The sequence below is a fragment of the Prinia subflava genome, chromosome Z, assembly GCF_021018805.1.
Source record: "Prinia subflava isolate CZ2003 ecotype Zambia chromosome Z, Cam_Psub_1.2, whole genome shotgun sequence".
Classification (NCBI taxonomy): domain Eukaryota; kingdom Metazoa; phylum Chordata; class Aves; order Passeriformes; family Cisticolidae; genus Prinia; species Prinia subflava.
Genome location: NC_086283.1, coordinates 9,983,587 through 10,004,570, shown reverse-complemented (window position 1 = coordinate 10,004,570; position 20,984 = coordinate 9,983,587). Strand labels below are relative to the sequence as shown.

Here is a 20,984-nt window from a genome sequence, read left to right as displayed (position 1 = left end):
GTGACAGCTTGCCATGGCTCCTAAGGCACTGGTGTAAGCAGCATTAAAGTGCAGTCTGGTTCATATCCTGGCCCCATTTATCTCCCAGAGGTGCAGACCAGGCCCTTCATGAAGAGCATTTAGCAGATCTTAAACTGTAGTGCAGTAAGATTAAGTCTTCTTTAAGACTCCCTACCTGCAACGAATGCCTACAGATTGTGGATGTGAGGGAAGGACCTAGGGAGAGTGTGGTAAGCAAGCCCAACAAACCTTGGGCAGATGAGGGGTTTGTACCCAAGATGAGGTGCTTTCCTTCCCATCCTGCCTCTTGCTCCCCCTTCCATCAGCAGGGACTCTGACTGTGATGGGGGGAGCATTTAGACATTTCTGTAGCTCACCTTTGAAATCTGACCTGCAAGTCCAATGCAAAGAGCTGATGGTCAGCAGAGCAGCTGCAGGTACCTGCAATCACCTCCTCCCTGCCCTTTCCATCAGGTGTGTGCTCCAATGCACTCAGCTGCCACCTCCAGGGAAAAGTCTCCCTCTAATTAATTTTTTTTCTAGTAGTAGGTCTTTGTTGAGCTTCCTAGTACTGCGTCTTCTATGGAGACGTGCACATGGGATTCATGAAGATAGGATTGAAAGTGAGTATGATCAGACTGGCTGACATGGGACACCTGTGGCCACAGCCTGACCTGCAGCACACAGCACTTACCATACTCTGAGGCCTGAAGGTGTAGTATGGTCTTTTCCCTCAAATGGTTTTTTCTTGGGTTGATGTGAGCAGCAGAGTTCAGCTCTGGTTCTGAACTCCCCAAGATACATGGATTTCATTTGGTATGCTCTTCTTCACCCTTCCTTCCTCACTTTGCTGGCTAAATGCAGACAAGGTGCCTGTATGCATAAGAACTGTCAAAAGAATAACTTACAAGTACAGGAGCTAGAAAAGTTTTGACGTGTAAAGCTGGCAGCCCCTGAAGACCTGCAGGGACTATCTAATCCATCTGGTGCTCCAGGGTGCAGAGCAAACAGGCTTTTGACTAGTTCATAACTGCAGCGTATGCAAAAGGCTCAATTATTGCTTCTTAAAAAGCCCAAATTATCTCCTGGAGTTGGAGACTGACAGCCACACAGTCTCCACAGCTTTATGCACAACTGAATTTTTGCTGGCTTATTCTTTGCTGTTCTGTACTGCCTGTAATTGCATTGCATTTTAACTGTTTAGCATCATCAGAACTTCAGCCCCAGGGGCAGCGGAGGTGGTGAGAGCTCAATACATCAAATTACTACCCAAAGAGCAAGCATACAAAAAGCAGAGTGGGGAGGGAGGGAAACAGACAAATGAGGCATATTCATTAGAAAAACAGCAGCCCTGACCAGGGAAGCGTCCTACTGATGTAATGAGAAAGGTTAAAGTTGTTAATAATAATAAAGAACACAGTAACACAGTTGCTTTTCTATCAGAAAGCACCAAATCTGAAGAAAATAAATGCTCTGTGGAAAGCAGAGATGAAAACCAATGAAATGCTTCTTGCCCACATAGCCCTTTCTTTCTTCCCAGTTTTATTTAGTGGGCTTTTTGTGGTATTGAGTTCTGTAGCTGCACTGTTTGGTGCTGCTCCCTTGCGTGCTGTGATGTGGCCCCAAAAGCTGGCGTTGCTGCTACAGAAACCCCGCCATGTGAGGCAGTGAGGCACTGTCCCACATGCAGGTTTGTGTTTCACCCTTGGCCAGGCAGAGGTCCCGATTCCTGCTCCTCTCTTTGGAATTTTGACACCTGTGAAGGTCCTGTAATGTAACAGAGCCCTTGATGGGACTGCATTGCTGAGGCACCTCCAGTAGCTTTGACCTTAAAAAAACTGACAAAACTCTGTGCAGCTTAACACCCTGAAATCAAAGGGAACAGGGAACATTCCAGGGAACAGGCCCAACACAATGCAGAGGCCACAATGATAGAGCTATGGAATGAAAAGTTACCTGTGGAAGCCTGAAGAACAACCCTAGAGCTGCCCACCATGGCACAGGGTCCACAGGACCCAGCAGAACCTGCTGGGTATCCCTTGTAGGCCACCAGCAGGCTGCGTGTGGGTCCTGCCTAACTGCAAAGCCATGGGAGGAGAAGATCACAGAATAATTTGGGTTGGAAGTGACCTTTAAGTTCTAGTCCAACCCTCAAGATGAATCAAAGACAGAGGGATGTCAAGAGGCACAGCCAGCACTGCCAACAATAAAGATGGTTGTGGCAGCAGCAGTTCTGTCCCTGTCCAGTGCAGCCTGATAGGGAAGTGCCTCTGCGGTGGCTCTATACAGGGAATGTGCAAGGTGGATGTGAGGGAGCTGACAAGATCCTTCAGCTGTCTATGCTGAAAATTTTTAGGGTATTGACATTTCACGTCAGCTGCATTCACCAGGGTTAATTAAAGCCTGTGTTTTATGGATTGCCCTTGGCCATAAGCGGAAAAGCTGACTCAATTGGAAATCAATAGAGTAATCTTTAAGCTCTTTTATTTTATTAGATATAGGGTTCTAATTTGAAGAAATTGAGGATCCATAATTAATGGTGCCAGAGAGGTCCTGAGATGCATGTTTAAAGCTTCCTGAGGAGAGGGCTTTACTGCAGGCAGGGTGCTGTAGGTGCCCAACATGCCACAACACACCACTGACGCTGGGGAATGCTGTGATGAGTGAGCTTCCAGGATTACTGCAGAAATCCAACAGCAAATCGATAGCCAGCACTCTTCCCAAAAATTGAAGGGAAGGTTGTGAAGGCAGTGCTGTCACCACAGGGCACAGCAGAAAAACCAAATCCTGGGCTGCTGACAACCAAGGAGTCTCACAGATGCTGCCAGTGGCCTCCCTGTCTCAAGCCAGAGAGACTGATATTCTTAATGCCTTTCTCTAAGTCTTCTGTGCATTGGTATGGTTGGCCCCTCTTCAGTGGGGTGGAGTCATTCCAAAACCACAGATGCCTTTGAGGGTTTTGAAAGGTGAAATATCCTGACAGCGCTACTGCTCTCCCTTGCAACAGCCTTGCTGGCAGGCTGTACAGCTTTCCTACAACAAACAGGCCAAGCCAAGGAATATTTTTCATTTCAATGGCTTTCTGATCAGTGCCTGTAAAATCATTCTGTCCACAGACAATGGAGTGTCAAGGGCCAGAATGATTCCTCTGATTCAATAAGCAGAATAAACCCCAAAAGACTGGCCTATTCATGAGCAGCCATCATGAGGCCCTCAGCCAAATGTGTGAGAATAAATATGTAAGTAATTAGAAGACTAATAAGCTGCTTGTGCTTGAAAAGCACTTAATGCCTACTGTTTAAACATCTACCTCTTAGAAAAAAATTATTTTCAAATTTTCTATGTTGCTTTTCTCTTTTCTAGACCTTTTCCCTATAAATAATGATGAAAGTACTTTTCTTTCTGTGAGTCAAATAACTTACTTGATACAGCATCTTGAGTAGAAAGCCAATTGGCAATAGACTGTGCCACACCTTTTTTTGTGCTTGGTTGGCTCTTTTTCTTCAGTGCTCACTTGTCTTGTTTGGGACTGCATCCAAAATCCCAGCATGCTGGAAATGGTCACTCCCAAAATATTGTAAATCTTTTTACTGAGCAGGGTTAGACGCTGGGAAGAGCTCAGGGAAATTTTCTGTTCTTGGAGACAGTGACTCACCTTCCAAAGTTAAGCGTGAGATAAGAAGTGCTGAAAACACTTTCTCTTGGCAAAGCTGAGCCCTGCTGACATTGCTGACATTTTGCTGGCAGTGATTAATGATAGCCCAAAGTCTTTGCCAGCCAAATATGTTCTGTAGTCTTGGATTGTAACATGTAGATCAGAATCATATACTCAACTTACAACCTTGTTTAACAAGTAACTCATGAGCTGAACTAATTTGTAAGCAGATCAAGTTTAATTACATTTCTGTGGGCATGTTCATTCCACAGTGAGTGGATGTCATTCACTTCTTTAGCAAATTAGGATACAGAAACTGAAGAACATTAAATTTAGATGGGACTGTCCACAGAAGATTTAGTCAAACTTTGGTGAAAAGGCTTTTACAAATGTAGATCCATTTTCCTAGTATTCTCATATAGACAAACCTCACAGTGTAGGACCAACTTTAACGTTTGTGGGGGTTTTTTTACATACTAGTGACTAGAAAAATTCCAGTGGCTCTTTCAGAGATGTATTACAGTGGAGCTGTTGAGCCAGACACCTAAATTGATTTTTTATTTCTTTTTCATCTACCTGAGCCATTGCATGTAGCTTCTTTAAATACTGAGTTCTCTCTGCAGACAGTTCATCACCTTCCATTAAAGGCAATTACAGCACCTCCAACTTTTCAGAAGAAAACCACCCCAAATATTCTTCCAAATCCATCCTGTGCTTTACAGATATCCTTCAAGCAAATCTGTCTTCTCTCCTACATACAAACATCAATTCCCTTGTGATTCTTAACAAGAATGGAAGTTTGTATGTCTCCCTTTACTACAAATTTTGTCATTTCAGGGGTTAAGAGGATCTCAGGCTCTTATTTCTGCTGTCCACTAAACTCACCTCTTTTATTTCATACACACTCAGCACAAGCCAGTCTCTTTGAGAGATGTTCCCCAGCCTTCCAATGAGTGCTTGGTTGTTTGCAATGCCCCTTATCATGAAGAGCCCAAACACCTTCCCTGTTTTGTTGTTTTTCACTTTTCCATTATCAGGATTTGCAGAGGCCTGTCCTCTCCCCATCACTGATTGTAATGAGGAGGAGTTTCCACTTGCCACCTCCAGCATGCCTTCTGCAAGGTTTCGAGGAGCCCCTGCCACCACCAAGCCCAGAACATCTAATGTCTGATCTCCAGGCTTGTCATAAAGGGTCCACCTCATTCTGTGAAACAGGAACGTGGAGTAATGGACAACTGTTGTGCTAGACATGGGCAATGGATTGCATTTCTGCAAACAGAAAAGGATAGCTACTTAATAAAGATAATAAATTTTAATAGGCAGTATTTTTTTTTCTTGACACAACATGGTAGTTTCATGGTAGAACAGATTTTGCACAAAAATACAAATGGATATTTCACAATACTTCTCTGCTTTTCTATACTGTCTTTCACTATGATACAACACACTACAAAACACCTTGGGTTTTTAATCAACATGAAAATCCACAGTGACAGCTTTTTTTTTTGAAGGAAACCTCATCAATCAGGAATCAGAATAGTTTAAGATGCCAGCTAGCATATTTTATATGGCCTGACCTTTGCAAAGTAGGCATCCAAGACTTCTCTGCTCCTGAGGAACACAAGTGATCCAGGAATACCTGAATGAACCACATAAGTTCAGCTGCAGCATGGACACTTGTTTGTTCCCCATCTTTTATCGAGCTTCACCAAAAGTCTCTCATGGTGCCACTGAGACAGAAGATTTTCAGACCCACCAAAGCAGATGTAAGAGCAACGGCCAAGCACAGGGAAATAATTTTCAGCTTTCACACATTTTCAGCTTTCTCTATGGACATGAATTTACAAATCTGCTCGATCTCTTACCATAGTGCTAGGCAAGTTTTAATATTTCAGAGAAGGAAATTAGAGAGAAAAGCTCCTCAAAAGCATTGTATCAATAGGTATCAAAACTCAGATGATTGACCTGGATCTTGGTCCTGCACTTAGACCACCAGTTGTCTTCTTGTATTTCCCAGTTTTAAAAAAAGGTAATTCTTGGAATGCTATAGACAGTGGATTGAGACTGAGTATGTGCTCACATTAATATAACTTTCAAACACTTATAGTTCTAGAAAGGTAGGGTACATGCAGGTAGAAGCACTACTTGATATTTTGGAACTGCCAGCTCTGTACAAATTAACAGTGTCTGTAATTAGCACTTGAAACACTCTTTGAGCTTCCAGAGTTATTCAATAACCCACAGGAATTCCATGCATTACTCAGAACACAGGGAAGAAGGTTCATCTGTGAAACTGCTTACCTTGCTGATTTCCACTGTGTGCCCCAGGCTATATGGGAGTCATATTTGTAGCACACATAATGCAATTAGCCACGGAACAGGTGAAAACCAACTATTGCCTGCTACATTGCAAGGATTATACTCAGTAATTTACAGAATTTCAAAGAGCCTCAGTGCAAGGTGCATTACTCCCTTTACAGAAAAGAAGCACACACTTCAGTATGGCAGGCATCCCACCCTGTAAACATTTATGACAAGCAAAGCATGTGCTACAGTGAGGAGTCTCATGCAAATCACTGAATTAATTTTCATAGTGGCTGTTTGCCCAGTCCTGTTTCAAGGGTCGGGCCTGTTTGTATTCTGCTACATACATTTAAAATATCCCCAGTTACCATAAATTCAACAAAGTATGCTGACATATTCCTTCCTGTGTGTGCAGAAAACATTTTTAGTAGCTACAATGCAAACGTCATCAAATCTTTACATTATCTTCACCCATTTTGTTTTTACATTCTCTTGTTTCCCTGCTTTTACTGTATGTGAAAAAAATAAATATACATGCTATACCAGTTATTAAGCCATCAAAAAAGTTACATGTCATTCCAGAAGGGAAAGGAGATGCTTGAGATTTAGGAATCAAAATCTGGTCGTAACCACAAGTGTCCTGATGGTAAATAGCTTCAGCTTCTCCACATTTCCCATTGAAACACAACTTTGATGAGATGTTCCTGCATATTGTGTTAAAACAGGCTGCCTCACATCTGAAATGATAAGAGTGTCTCAAGATTATTATTCCAGATAAGGTTGTTCAGGAACATAAGAGTAAGCTAAAATGGAAGACACAGAATAAATCCAATATGGGATAGACAATAAGGATTAAATTCATTGTGCAGGACTTGTCCTGGATCCACACAAATTGAATCATCTCTGGGTTTTTAGAATTGTAGGTAGGACTCTATTCTGCTGCTCTAATTCAAGGAACAAAGGAGGACATTTTGTCCTTATTATTGGCATCAAGAAAGCTCAGTCTCTATCTAGGGGAATTGAGTATAGGTCAAAACCATCAAAGATATTCTTCACATTTCTGGTCAAACAGGTATTTCTCAGTGGAGGGTGATGGGACCCATTCTAGAGGGGCTTCATTCCACACTGCTGATGGGAGTCTGGGCTTTGCCAGAGCCTCTGTTGGTCTATCCCATGCCTGCTGTGACACCCAGTTCCTCGGGCCATCCTTGTCCCCTACCTCCTGTGTGACCAGGATAGAGCAGCTGATTCCACAGCTGCTTCCTTCTCTCTCCCTCAGCAAAGAACCGTAAGTCTCCACAGTTCTCCACAAATGAGAGAAGCACTCCATGGGAAGTGGATATTGTGGTGACTGAGAAAGCTTCATACATGAAGTAAAATGCAGCACCTAACAACTGGTTTTCAGAGGTGTTCTGATGGTCTCTGCCCTCTCACACATAAAAATACCATCCAACATTTGCTATGTATGTTAATCACTGAGGATTTCAAGCCATAATAAACCACCTCAATTAAAGTGCTGGCTTTTGCATGAAATGAAAAAGATTCAAACTTTTCATGGAAGAAAAAAAAGGAGTAAAAGAATTCTGGGCACCAAATTTCTGTGTTTATATAGGTATCTGCTCTTAAAAATCTGTTATTTCTCACACAAACAGAAAGAAAATTCACCCAGGGCTTTACATCCAGGAAATGCTGAAAAGTTAAAGTCATATGCTCTTGCCTATAAAGGTCTGCCTCTGTGAGCTGGCAGCTCCTTCAGCCCCCCAGTTTGCCTGTGAATCTGGTCATGATGGGGTGCTCCAGCTGAGCTTTGTCTAAGCCATTTTCCTTGAGGCTGCTGCCAAATAAAGGAATTTCTCTTTTTGGCTTGAATTTTTAACCCTTTTTTAAATTACATGGCATAATACTGATACTAAAAAGTATTAAAGGGACTAACAAACACTAATGTTGCATGAAGGAAAGCAAAGGCTATAAACTTACATATTTATTGCTGAGATGTGAAGAGCTGCCTAGTTTTATTCTTCCCGTGAGATGAGTGCTCTCCTAAGAAACAGAAAATGCATTTGCATCAGATAAACATGGAAAGACAGATAAACATGGAAATGAGTAGCAGGAATACATCATTGACCAGTGTACAAACTAGCCAATCTCCTTTTCAGATTTACTTAACAGCAAAAACTGTCCACAAAATAGATTTTTACCACTCTTCCCCTGTGATTTGCTGATAAATGGTGGGTTACTGTCACAACATATTTTCCCAGGCAGTTCTCAAGAGGGTTGAAGAGGAATAAGCCTTTAATTAACTTATAGCTGTGACTAGAACATTGAATTATAAAAATAAGAAGATAGAACTATAAAATTATTTTTTGCCAGTAACATTGATGTCAACTCAGTTCCTCTAAAGAGGAAGGATGAATATTTAAGAACCTCACACTGTTCTCAATATTCCTTCCCTGAAGAAGCCAGTGACACATGAAAACAGCCACGAGGACAGGAAACCCCAAATATTTTCTTCTGCTTCCTTGTTCACCTACAGGAGACAATTCCTCATGCCCACATGAGAGGCAAGGAGGTGATGTATTACATTGCAGGAGAAGTGAATATGTCTTAAAAACCTACAAATGATCAATGGCCTTCGGTTGCAATTTCTAATACAAATTAGGATTATAAAAAAATAACTGATTAGGCATTTAAATAATTAGCAGTCAAATTAAATAGTTGCACTCCTGAAGAGAATGGAAAAGACTTATCAGTAGTTTTCAGACAGTTTTTCTTCACAGCAAAAAAGGCTCTTTAATTTAGTGCAGCTTTTTGGAGATGAGTAGGAGACTTGGTATCTGCTGAAAACTGTTCAACAATAGTGTGCTGGAATGGTGTTCACTTCCCAAGTGCTCAATTTTGAAAAAAAAAAATATTAGTGTTGCTAAGATGGAGTTTCAGAAGCTCTTATGTCAAATTTCAGGTAGAGCAAAGGAAAGCACAAGTTTCTGCAAGGAAAAAACTGGAACATCTTGACATATTTTTGGTAGGTGAAATGGTTTTGTCAGATAGAAATCCTGTAGAAAAAGCTAAAATAAAGCAAACCAGTTCAAATATTGCACAGTTTTATACTAGCAAAGGAACAAGATTTTCAAGAACTCTCATTCATTTTTATTTTTCCTTCTGCACTTTTCAACATTCCTTGTTAAATATATAGAAATAGAAGCACCCCAGGTAAATAACATGTCTAAGGGCAGACTCCAGAGTAAGATAGCTCCCTGGATAACATCGGATTCATGCCAATAGACCGTGGATCAGAATATGGAATGGGGGAGCAGCACTGGCTGCAGAAGGCAGAGTGCCTGAGAGGCACCTGCTGGCAGTGGTGGCTGCTCCAGAGGGGTGACTCTGCCTCTCTGCAGACCCTGAGACAGCAGCACACAGACACTCACATGCCCTACATAGATCTCCTGGTGCTATACACCTTATCCCTGGAACAGTGAACTGCCCCCAGCCACTGCCTGGGGCAGCATCCCCCCACAATATCGGTGTCTGGTAAAGGGATGGATGCAGGCAGGGATGTTCTACGTTGCTTTGCCTCTGCACTTCCAAGAGGGCAGCAGCCTGCAAGCCTTGTGAAGCAACTTATCGATATTCCATGGTTCCAACTGTGCCTGAAGATATTTGATTTGTAGGGTCTGTAATCATTAGTGTCAGTCAACAATTCAGTGATGAAGAGACAATGATTATACACTGGAGAAGAAGTAGTCACAGATGCTGTCTGTTAAACTGATAAAAGGGTAGTGGATGGATTTAGATACAGGGCTGCAGTACACATGGAGACTGCACAGAGAAGTGTCCAGGTCGATTTTGGAGTTCAATGACTCAGCAGTTTGATGTTCTGCTAAATATCCTGTTGCAATTCAAAGGGCAAATCAAGAACATTCAGATTAGCCGCAAGTAAGCAGACATTTATATTGATCTCAAAACAGCCTTAACTGACACAAATAGATTCCAAGACTGAAAAACTCCAAACTTGTCCCCAGATCATCACCCACCAAAACAAATGGACTAAACCTTGCTTCTCATAAGGGAAATGAAAAACAAATACTTGTGTTTTGCAGTTTGTTAAAACAGATGGCATTTTAATAGACTGAAGAAATTATTTCACACTGAATTTTTTGCTGATTGAGAAAATACAGGATACAGTGGAGGTGCTCAACCAGTCCACATACATTATGTGGATCCTTTGAAGATTGTTACAGGATCATAGAACTCTTGAGTTTGAAAAGACCTTTAATATCATTGAGTCCAACAGTAAGCCCAGCAGCATCTCCATATTCATCACTAAACCATGTCCTCAAGTGCCACATCCACACATTTTTTGAACACTTCCAGTAATGTAACTTCAACCACTGCCCTAGACAGGCTGTTTCAATGTTTAACAACTCTTTTTGTGAAGAATTTTTCTGTAATATCCAATCTAAACACTGTTGACACAACCTGAGGCCATCATTGAAAGAGAAAGGGTATAGTTCCACAAAATATACCAACAAGAGCAAAATTACTGCACAACATCATCAGTGAAAAAGTGGGATTTTATTTACTCTGGATTATGCATTTAGAGAAGAATGACACACAAACTCTAGTGTTATGTACCAGGAGATGGAAGGTATCAGGAGAAACTTGAACCATCAGCTTCTCATTATATAGGTAATAAGTATCTTGCATAAGGTATTAGTTGATCCAATTTGATGGCAACTATGATAATGATAATGGGTTGAAATTCACTGTACGTTTTTCTACCTAGAAAAGTAAGTGAGTGACCTCAGAAAAATGGGAGATGAAGGGAAATGGAAGAAAGTACTTGGTGCAGTTAAAGTGCTGCCAACCGCACAGCTGCAAGTGCAACATGATTCCCTTTACCTGTGGTCCTGCCATGTGACACCTCTCCTGATGGAGGAGGAGTTGTGAGCTCAGATAGATTGGCAGAGGGCAGTGAGAAGCCAACCTCATATGTATCACTCACTTCTACAAAAACTGAAGAAATGATACACAGTTTGAAAAAGAGGCCTCAGAATATTTGGAAAAAGAAATCAGATACTGACATGGAAGTCTTAGCTGACATGCAAAGCCTGCCATTACACCCTTTATTCTCTCTCTCATCTTCCAGTGTTGCAGCTGTTTTTTGATTTTTTGTCTGAGACTGGATCGCAAAAACAAAGACATAGGCATCATGAAGTCTCTAACTATTACTATCATAAAACAGACAGATCTGTGATTAAACTGTCAGGTTTATTTCTGCAGGTACCACAGCAAACAAGAGAAATTTGTGGAATTAAAAGCCACTGAAAACTATGAAACACCAAGTGATAACAAGCCAGATTAAGGATGTCTCCAAGCCACAGGCTGCTGGAAGACTGTGGTGTAGGACACATTATTGGACTCCTTTCCTGTTTGTCACACCTCCTTTCATCTCATGTGATCCACCCTCTAACAAATCCTCTGTGCTGGGATTTGAGAGATCCAGCATCCTAGCAGGTACAGATAGCTCCTTAGCCTCAATACTAAAGGAGACAGTGCTCTAGCAGCTTGCACAGTACAGCACTGGTCTTTCATACACACAGCCTCCACGTGGCACCCTTTGAACACTTCTGCAGGAGCCTCTGTCACTGATCCACCCAAAGAAGTTGGCAGTGTAGGCGCTGGGCCTGATCCAATACACCCTGCACGCTTCCTCCTCTAAAACATGGTCATGGTTCTAAAGGATAAAGACAAAGAGGATGTACAAGAAAAAAAAAAAAAAAAAGGTACTCATAAATCCTCACCTTTCTACCTATTTGTTTGAAGTGCATGGAAAGTAAACTTAGTACACAGCTACTGAGGGCTCTTCCAAACTGAAAGGTAACCAAAAAAGAAATAGTACTGCAGTGAAAATGCAGTGTTTTCTTCCTAATTAAAATTTCACTTGTGCAATATTTGTTTTGTTTTTTCACTCACAAATATAGTAATTTCCAACCATTAGTGTTGCATTCTGATGCCAATGTATGTGAATAAGTAATGGGTAAAATCAGCTGAAATTACAGATTGCAATAAGGTCAGTTTTGAAGCTCTGAAACAAACATTTCTTTGTCTCACTGTTGTGGAAGGATCTTGTATTAACCTCACTCAAATTTTCCCTCTCCTCCCACCCCTCCACATTCTGAATATATTATTCAGAATACACATACACTGTAGAACATCATGACATAAAAGAGAGTACAGACTGAGTACTATGAGTACAGAAAGTCTTTGACCTGGGTGAAGCCTTCTGACATTATTGGGAAGGCTGGAAGAAAAAGGAAAGAAGAAACAGTCTTTCACATAAAAAATAGGTTGTACTGCATCTCAGATAACATTGTCTATAAGAAGAAATTAGTTGTGCTGTTATTTATCTGCTGCTGAGAAATTGTTTGTGAGTGGCAATCAGATTTGGAGCAAAGAAATAAAGCAAGCTTTTCTTAAAATCTGATTGCTGAAGCCTATCTTTTATAAAAGTATAAAACTACCTCTGCAGACACATAGGAATCAAAATGTCTATTTTTACCATGCTGAACTAAAAGAAAGATGCTGGAGAACAGCATTAAGCAGGAAACAGTGGCTGGGTTTGGTGCGGGCCAGTGGCTCCAGCACCTGCAACGTGCTGCAGCTCCCCTGCCACACACTTCACCATTTTCCTGCAAACTGCTCCTCACCACTGCCAGCACGACAGAAGGATCTGAACAACCCGCCGTGGCAGAGAGGGTGTGTGGAAGCCTTCAGGTGAAAGACAGGGAGGCAATTGCTGCTGAACAGGCAGCAAAGGGCGGGAGATGGCTCCCTCGTCAGGAGCATCTCAGAAAGCTGCAGGCTGGAAAGTCAGCAAATGCTTCACAGGAGAAAACATCACCTGACCCTCAGCAGGCTGAACGTAAGCGACTGCTTTAAAACCCCTGGAAAATATGCACGGCTCACAAACCAAATTAGAAGTACAGAAGGAAACATATGCTATTTTGACTACAGTTTAACTATGTTTTTGACAACAGTTTTGTCCAGAAGCTTCAGCTGGAAGTGTGTGCAGTCAGAACATTGTGGTGTGAGTAAACATAAACAGAGTCAAACCTTAAGTTAATAAAGTCTATTTTCCAGTTTCTGTGAAGAAGGAAACACAACTTCAGGCTGTTTTATGATACAAGGTTAAAAAGAATAGAGTATCAGCAAATGAGAAACAAAAGGAGAGGGAAGGAGGTACTCGATACCTTTCTCTGTTGCAAGGGGACCCTTTTCTATAGAACAGCTTCTAGATGTTCTACATTCAGGGGAAAAAACTTAAGACCCTGAAACTACATCTCAGAATAGGAAACAAAAATAATCACATCCTACATTAGCAGCAGCACCCACTCTTACCACTCCTAAGCACGCAGTGTGCCAGCAGACTGCTCTTCACTGACCTACACTGCTTATCTTGCAAGTAAGTGGAAGAGGGAAGGGAATTTCCATAGACAGAGTGAATCATCTAGTGACTCAGATTCTTCACCTGCTCTTAGAGACATCCATATTGATCCTAGACACAATGGGAAAGAGGTCAAAGTCCCAACCGTTTTTAAGAAACCTCATGGCCCACTACAAAGTCATAGCCCCCCTCAAGGGTAATTTCCCTGGGTTGGTTCCTAATGAGGTAAACCCCAAAGATTTCTTACCTTCTTAAATGCCATGGGCCATGCTCAGATGTACTCAGCATAACAAGAAACAAGGTCTGCACGGCTCCTGATTTGTCCCACTGTACCAAAACCACATCTATGGTTTGATGAGTGAGGCAGAACAATTAGTCTCAGCATTTGGAGGGTTATGGAAAGCAGTGATGAAGACACTGTCATCCGACTGCGCTGTTTCAGAACACCACAGGATTTTCCATGCCCAAGCCCCAGCACTGCAGTGGGTTTTCTTTAGGTAAGGTTCAGCTGAAGCAGCAGGTAACAGCAGTGAAGCCATCACTACTGTTGAAGAGCAGCAGCTTTTGGAAGAGATGTGGAGCATATGGAGAGGGCAAATTTTCCTGCTTCTTCCGCTCATGCAATCTTTGCAGTGCACTGCCATCAGAGAGCACCTCTAGGTATTAACTGATCTCTTTCTCCAGTGTGATTGCAATAAGTTCAAGGTGTTTCAAATGGAACAGGTTAGGTGTCTCCTAAATATCCATCGTTGCCTGATACATTTTCCCATCTCTGTTCAGTAGCAACACTTGAGTTTCCATTTTTGTCCACAGCTTCCTCAGGAAGCCCTAATGCAGATATGTGCCACAAATCCTTCTCTAGCCACCTTCCATTTCAGGAGCCTCACCAAAATCTGAGCTACCTCAGCTCTGACACATATAACACCCTTTAGGCAAATTTAGTGCAGAATGGGCAATATCTCTACAAGCCAAGTAAGTAATATTCTACCCTTTCACCTGAAAGCAGCTCAGTCTGGTTGTAAATCATCCTTTATTGGATCAGCTTATGCTCAGGCACCAGGATTATACCTAACATGTCTGAAATATTATGTCACCTGCACATACCTATGAGACTTTTCATTGAATATTGAACTGGTGTGCTTCAACTAAAAAAGCCTTTCATCTATTTTACCTGCTCCAGAATAGTTATGCCAGGCAAGGGCCATAAAAGAAAATTCTGAAGTCATTACTCAGGTATCAATGCTTCTACTACATGTCATACACCTGTATGGAATAGCCTTACCCAAATTTCTATTCAGCAGCCTTTCTGTAACTGAGAATTTTTCACCCCTCAACATTTTTCTTGAGTCCTAAAAAGGTGATGGATACCTTTGCTGTTTTCAGTTAATACACAAGACCCTTTAGAGACAATGTTAGGTCTGTTTTCAAGACAGGCAATACTTTAATCTCAGGGCTGATGGTATTGATCTCTTAGTCATCAATTAAAACCCTTCATCTTATATTCTCAGGAAATATAATTATCACTGACAAGATAAGTGCACAGTTCTGTGGGCTATATTGAATCTCAAATAAATATTTTTGCTGCTAGATTTTCTAGACCACTGTATTGTAAAAGAACATTTATTCTCCCTAGGGAGAGCCACCCTAAATTTGCCTGTACTGTCAACATGAAATGGCTGCCATAGGTCCTGCATTTGTACTTTAGTGCAAAACTTTCGAGGTGATTTTCATGCAAGCTGAGTTTTCAAGTAAGATGCAAGAACAGGCACCTATCTTGCATCAGGTGCTGCAGTTCACGGACAAACATGTATGAAAAATTTTTCTAGTCTAGTCTAATTTAGTTTTCTATGGTTTTATACTTTACATCCATTCTACACTAGTTGTGCCGTAGAGCTCAAAGCCATTAGCAATTCCATCTTTCTAAGAAGAATTATAAAAAATGACAATATTAAAGCTCCATTTTACCTAGTGTTCCTGATGTTCCTATAGTATACTACTCCTTTAAAACACATTACTTTAGTCCAGGCTTAATTGAAATCTATTCTTCTCCTGTATTCTTTCACATTAATTGTAGGTATTAGAAATAATATTCTTGATTAAAATTAATTCAGCTGTGTCTCTGAAAAAGGAGTCTTTCCTTTTTCTTTCATTTCATATTCACAATCTAATTTTAGGAGTCCTAAAATAGGATCCTTCAGGAATCAATGGACCACCACAGGTCAGCCCATTCCAGCTCAAGATAGATGTCCAAGGCAGATGGGATAAACAGCCCTCTGGACACATACATCTTATTCAACTATGTGCAGCTGGCATGGTTTTTAGAGAGATAAATGAAGGCAAGATTAAACTCACCATAACCTTTGATCAAGATCTATGCACAACACATTGAGACAGGGTCTTTCTAGGTTGCTTGCTTGAAGAGTTTGTAGGGCTTTGTTTGTCCTGAATATATTTTACAAAATTATACAATCTCAAAATCTTCTCTTTGGAATGAAAAGAAAAAATGAAAAAAAAAAAATAGAATGTATACTTCTAATAAAGCTTAATTTGAATACATATCAAAGCAGAACTTCAAAGCAGAAACATTGTAGACATGTTTGACCTTAGGGAGTAGCTGCCTATTGATAGTGAGAGGATGATGTAGCCCTGCCTGTAAAGTTAAGGTTGCTCTTTAGATCTTTCTAATTCCAGTCTTTCTATTCACAACTTTTTTGCAGTTTTGTTGGTATGTACAGAGACAGCCACAACATACACTTTCTGAACAGCTGGACCAAGGAATAAGAGGAACATTTGTAAAAAAGTTTTATGCCGGGCAATTATTGTCAGGAGTTGCGAGAAAGCCCATGAGTCAGCAGTTCTTGTGTCTATACCCTGAGAAATATTTGCCTTTATGCCTGAGCTTTTAATAAACAAGTAAATCTGATTAAAATAGCTGTATGAGTGGCAAATATTTCTGGAAGAAACAGACTCCTCTGCCAGAGTGCTTTTAATTTAAGAAATACAGTTAATCTAAAAACCTAGGCAAAAGCAGTACTTCAATTTCTGTGAAAGCATGTTTAATTTTGAAACATAACGATGTAAGAACTCAAGCGAAAATGGCAGCTAGTTTAAATATGAATTGTATTAATGAGAAGAGGGCAAGAATCTTGTCTTCTAAGTGGTTATGACTCAATCCTTCTAATTATAGCATGCACACATCATAGTTCAGTAAAAAAGAATATCAAGCATCCTCTAGATGGAAAATGCTCAGCTATTTGGTGAACCAGTAGCTGATTAACAGGCAACAGAGCTCTCTTGTGGAAAAAGGAAAAAAAAAAGTGAGCCTATGTCTTTTCCCTGCATAAATTATAGCATTTAACCTGCTGTAAATGACAAACAATTCTGCTACTGTCAGTGAAATCCTCTTATCTTTGAAAATGGCATGATGGGGGCAGAATCAATCAAAAAACATCCATTAATTAATTTTTAACTTCATTCAGCTTTCAAAAAAAGAGTACAATTTTAAGAAAACATACACGCAACTCCATACTCAAAATAAAGCCAAAAGTCCATTCCCAAAAGACATACTCTTAAAAAACAAAAACAAAATAACACAACAACAACAAAAAAAAACCCAAACCAAAATAAATTAAAAAAAAAAACAAACCCAAAACAAACAAACAAACAAACAAACCCCACAAAAAACCTCCTTCCCAAATCATGAAGCTCCTAAGTGCCAAATTATAGTTTGCCTTTACCCTGTGTCCTGTGATGGAGTAGGCCCTTCCTGTCCCCCTCTAGCCCCTAGCTCTGTGTCAAGAGGCCTTGGGGACCTTGCATGACTCTGGTTTGCTGAGAGGGCTCCCAGAGATGCCCTATGAGTCTTCTGGATTGCACAAAAGCTTGTGAGACTTGCAGAGAAGGCTGGAGACATGAAACTGTGCCTCTCCAGCAAGGACAGGATAGCTCAGATCAGGTGATCTATTTCAGAGGACTTCCCAAGGATTTGGACAAAAGGAGAGAGCAGTTATTGGTCAGCCTCAGAAATGTCAGTGGAAGAAACAGATGGCCAAAAAGCTTAAAAACAAAAAGAGTATTGTACCTAAAAAGTAGAAAGTAAGAGACTGTTTTCATGGAAGGACTTTTGCAGATGAAGGTGGGACCTACATGACAGAGAAAGCACTGGGTGAAGGTGTGGAGTTCCACCATTACTAGCTCTACCGTGAAAGATTTAGGGGTTTTGATTGATTAGTCAGAATTCTTTTCTGCCTTACTCTTATTTTGTGCCACTCCTTTTTTTTTTTTTCTTTTTTTTTTTTCCAGAACTTACAACTGTATCCATCTCGTTGCTTTGAGATTTTTCTTTCTTTTGTGCGTGTTATCAGTAACCTTTTTTCCTTTAGGCTTTATTACAACAGATTTTGTAAAGACCTGAAGCACAGGACAGAGGGATTTGCAATGAGAGTAGGATTTTGAACGCAAAGGGTGACTGAGTACAGGGCTGACTGAACACTGCTGACACCAACTCCAGCAGAATCCTGATTACATACAGCACTGACTCCCAAACCTTTTGATCCCTGGGATATTAGCTCAGTTGGTTGGAGCATAGTTATAATAACACCAAGGTTGTGGCTTTGATCTTCATGTGGGTCATTCACTTAAGTTCACCTGAGGGTCCCTTCAACTCTCAGCATTCTGTGATTCTGATATTACCAGTCTTCAAACCTCCTTATACAGCCAGATCTAGCTGATAAACAACACAATCACTGTTATTCCTGAACATCCCTAGCTCGATCACTTACCATCAATGATTTGATGTAATATCAATATTATAAAATATTTTCCTAAACCAGTCATACTTCTCACCCCCCAATACTGACAGCACACACAGTACACCTGAACTGCAGTATCTACAGTACAGCTCTACAGGATCACAATCTGGGGATTTGCTCTGTAGAGGAATTGTTTGCAATGACTTTAACCTGTCAGGAACTGAAGATGGGTTTGCTATTGGAAATGACATCCTAAAAGCTGCTCTTCTCTGAGCTCAGAGAGGGAAACAGACATACATACAAAGGAAATACTCACCAGTCTCAGGAGAAGTTGTCTTCACAGAAAGAAGTTTAACTCCTTCTTTATCTGACTGGGCTCTGTTGAAGTCAGAAAACATTTAAGCAGTCAGCACACATGTTGGTCGTCCAAACAAAACTCTAAGATTATGGTCCTGAGGAGGCAGCATCTACTCCAGTCTAAACTGGTAGGCTTAAAATGGGCTTTGTGTGGGGTCATGTGGTAGAAAATACCTTATACTAACATCTCTGAAAATACCTTTCTTTTATAATATGTAATAAATGAAGTTTCACGACTCCAGATTTAATCTAGGACTTCACAGAAGAGGTACATCTGGAGGAAAAGGAGTAATATCTTTTCCATCAATCCAAGCCTTTTAGCCATGTTGAATTGCAAAGAATAACCACTTCAGATGTCCAGGGAGTCAGGGCTACCAAGTAAATCAGCAGCCTGAACATTGCTTTTGATCATAAAAGTGGTCACTGTCAAGCTCAGTGGTCTTTAGTTTGTATCTTCCAATGGATCTTTCTCAGTTTCCCTCACCTCACACTCCTTATGCCACTACTATTTCAACCGAGGCTATGCTAATGGTGCAGTGGAAACAAGATGGGACAGAGGAACATGATATAAGGGGGAACAAGCAAAATATATATATAAATAATCCATAATAAAAAGGAAACACATTAAAAAGACTGAAAATAGGAACAAAAGAAGGGGGATGGGAAAAGATGGGGGATAGAGGAGAGGGATCAATGGGGCAAAAAGTGAAACAGAAAGAAAAAATACTGGGCCAATGAGTCCTGTGGCACAGCATAAGCTATTTATCCACTTCAAAAGGATCAATGGCAGAACAGTTGAGAGTCACCACATTTCTATCCATGCTGAAACAGCTGGTCAACATACAGGCCTGCAGTAACTGCAAGTGCAGCACTTTCAACAGGATATTTCTCTTTGGGGTGGCAATTGATTACTATGTTTAAATAGAGAAAGATCAAAGTAGATCCTATCCAAAATCTGCTACATTTACAAGTGCCCCGTGAGAGATCTCAAAGCAATGAAAAGGATTCAACCTACTGTTCAGCACCATTCTCTTGTCTCTCTGGAAGAAGAAAAAAGTTGAAATCATTTTGATTGCTGAAATTCAAACCCCAAACATTTAGACATGGCTATTGCAGCTGGCAGAAGGCTCGTTGCAATTTTGCAGTATTGCATTAAGTTCATAAACACAATCAACCAGTTTGAATAATAATTGTTATTTTTCTGGTCATCTGTGGAAGTGAACTGATGTTGCTTGTACAGACGCTTCTGGAAACCAAGGAGAATGACATTTGACTGGTCCAAGAGCACAACAGAAGCACATTTTTCACTGCAGCTCCCAAATCCCTGTGTAGCTGGCACAGAGGATGCGAGCATGCAATGGCTCTTGAGTACACAACAGCTGAGCTAAAAGATACAGGGTAAGGGGGTTGAGGGAACAAGGGTGTTCCTGAAGCAGTACCCCCAGGGAGTACAGCCTGGCATGACGTCTGAGAACAGAGTTTGTTACCCTCATCGATAGGAACATGTTTGTCCCCAAAATGAATCATATGCTGAATGTATTTTATGCTTATGTGCAATTGTGGGCAGATGGAAGAGGCCAGGGGGTTACATCAGCCAACTCCATGGCACCAAGTACAGGGGAAGTGCACTGGCTAGATCTGGGCAAATCCTACAGGAAGCACTACAGATATCTACACTATCTTCCAAATGAATTGGCTAATACTGTGCCTGATGACATTTGTGCATAAGGAGGCTGGTAAGGAAATGTTCCTCATCTCATATCTTTATCTCAGCTCTAAATATTTGGTAATTTCCTAAGTAAGGATCACACTTTCCTCTGTTTATCTGGGTCTGTTTTTCCATGTCATTGGCTAAATTTGTTGTGACATGCTGTTTATCTTGGTTTACAGCTTCAACACCCTGTTGTGATTTTGTATTTCCAAGACCTTGTTATTTCACAGTTCTGCACAGGTCTCCTAAATCATGCCAGCTTACAGGGACAGAAAAACCACAGTTTGGATTCAGATCTGGGTTTTCACTTAATGGAAATTTACACTTACCTGTGGCCTACTTAGGCAACCCTGAAATCTTTGGAAAATAAACTTTGATGGAACTATAATCCATTACCTTAAGTATTTAAAGGACAACAGAGAAACAGATACTGACTTCAGCTGCTCTGTCAAAATTACTATTTCTGAAAATATTGTTTGCTCAAGGATTTTGCTCCATGCACATTATACTGTAACTGGAAAATTTTACTCATGCATCATGTGCAAGTGTGTGTATGTGTATGTGTGTATCAGGTATATCACAGAAGAAAACACTGATATTTCTTTGTCTGTATCTAGAAAAAAGATAAAATAAATAAAGTGATTTTGTTGAATATCTTCAAATTTAGTTTTCAATCTCTATTTCTATCTGACTGTGCTAGAACAGGTGTTTGTTAGCTCTTTGTAGCTGCAAAAGCATGAACAAAAAGCTTTACAGCAT

The 20,984-nt window shown here is 40.7% G+C and overlaps 1 protein-coding gene across 1 annotated transcript in view; it reads right to left on the bottom strand.

The window, feature by feature from the left end:
* Positions 1-4,948: 4,948 nt before the first annotated feature.
* EMCN (endomucin) overlaps positions 4,949-20,984 on the bottom strand; it is a 52,685-nt gene continuing 36,649 nt past the window's right edge. Inside the window, exons 9-12 of the mRNA XM_063423023.1 lie at positions 19,530-19,554; positions 18,474-18,535; positions 7,937-7,999; positions 4,949-6,696 (exon numbers count right to left, since the gene is read on the bottom strand). Coding sequence (XP_063279093.1) covers positions 7,941-7,999; positions 18,474-18,535; positions 19,530-19,554 — 146 coding nt within the window. The 3' untranslated portion in view covers positions 4,949-6,696; positions 7,937-7,940. The remainder of the gene's footprint in view (positions 6,697-7,936; positions 8,000-18,473; positions 18,536-19,529; positions 19,555-20,984) is intronic.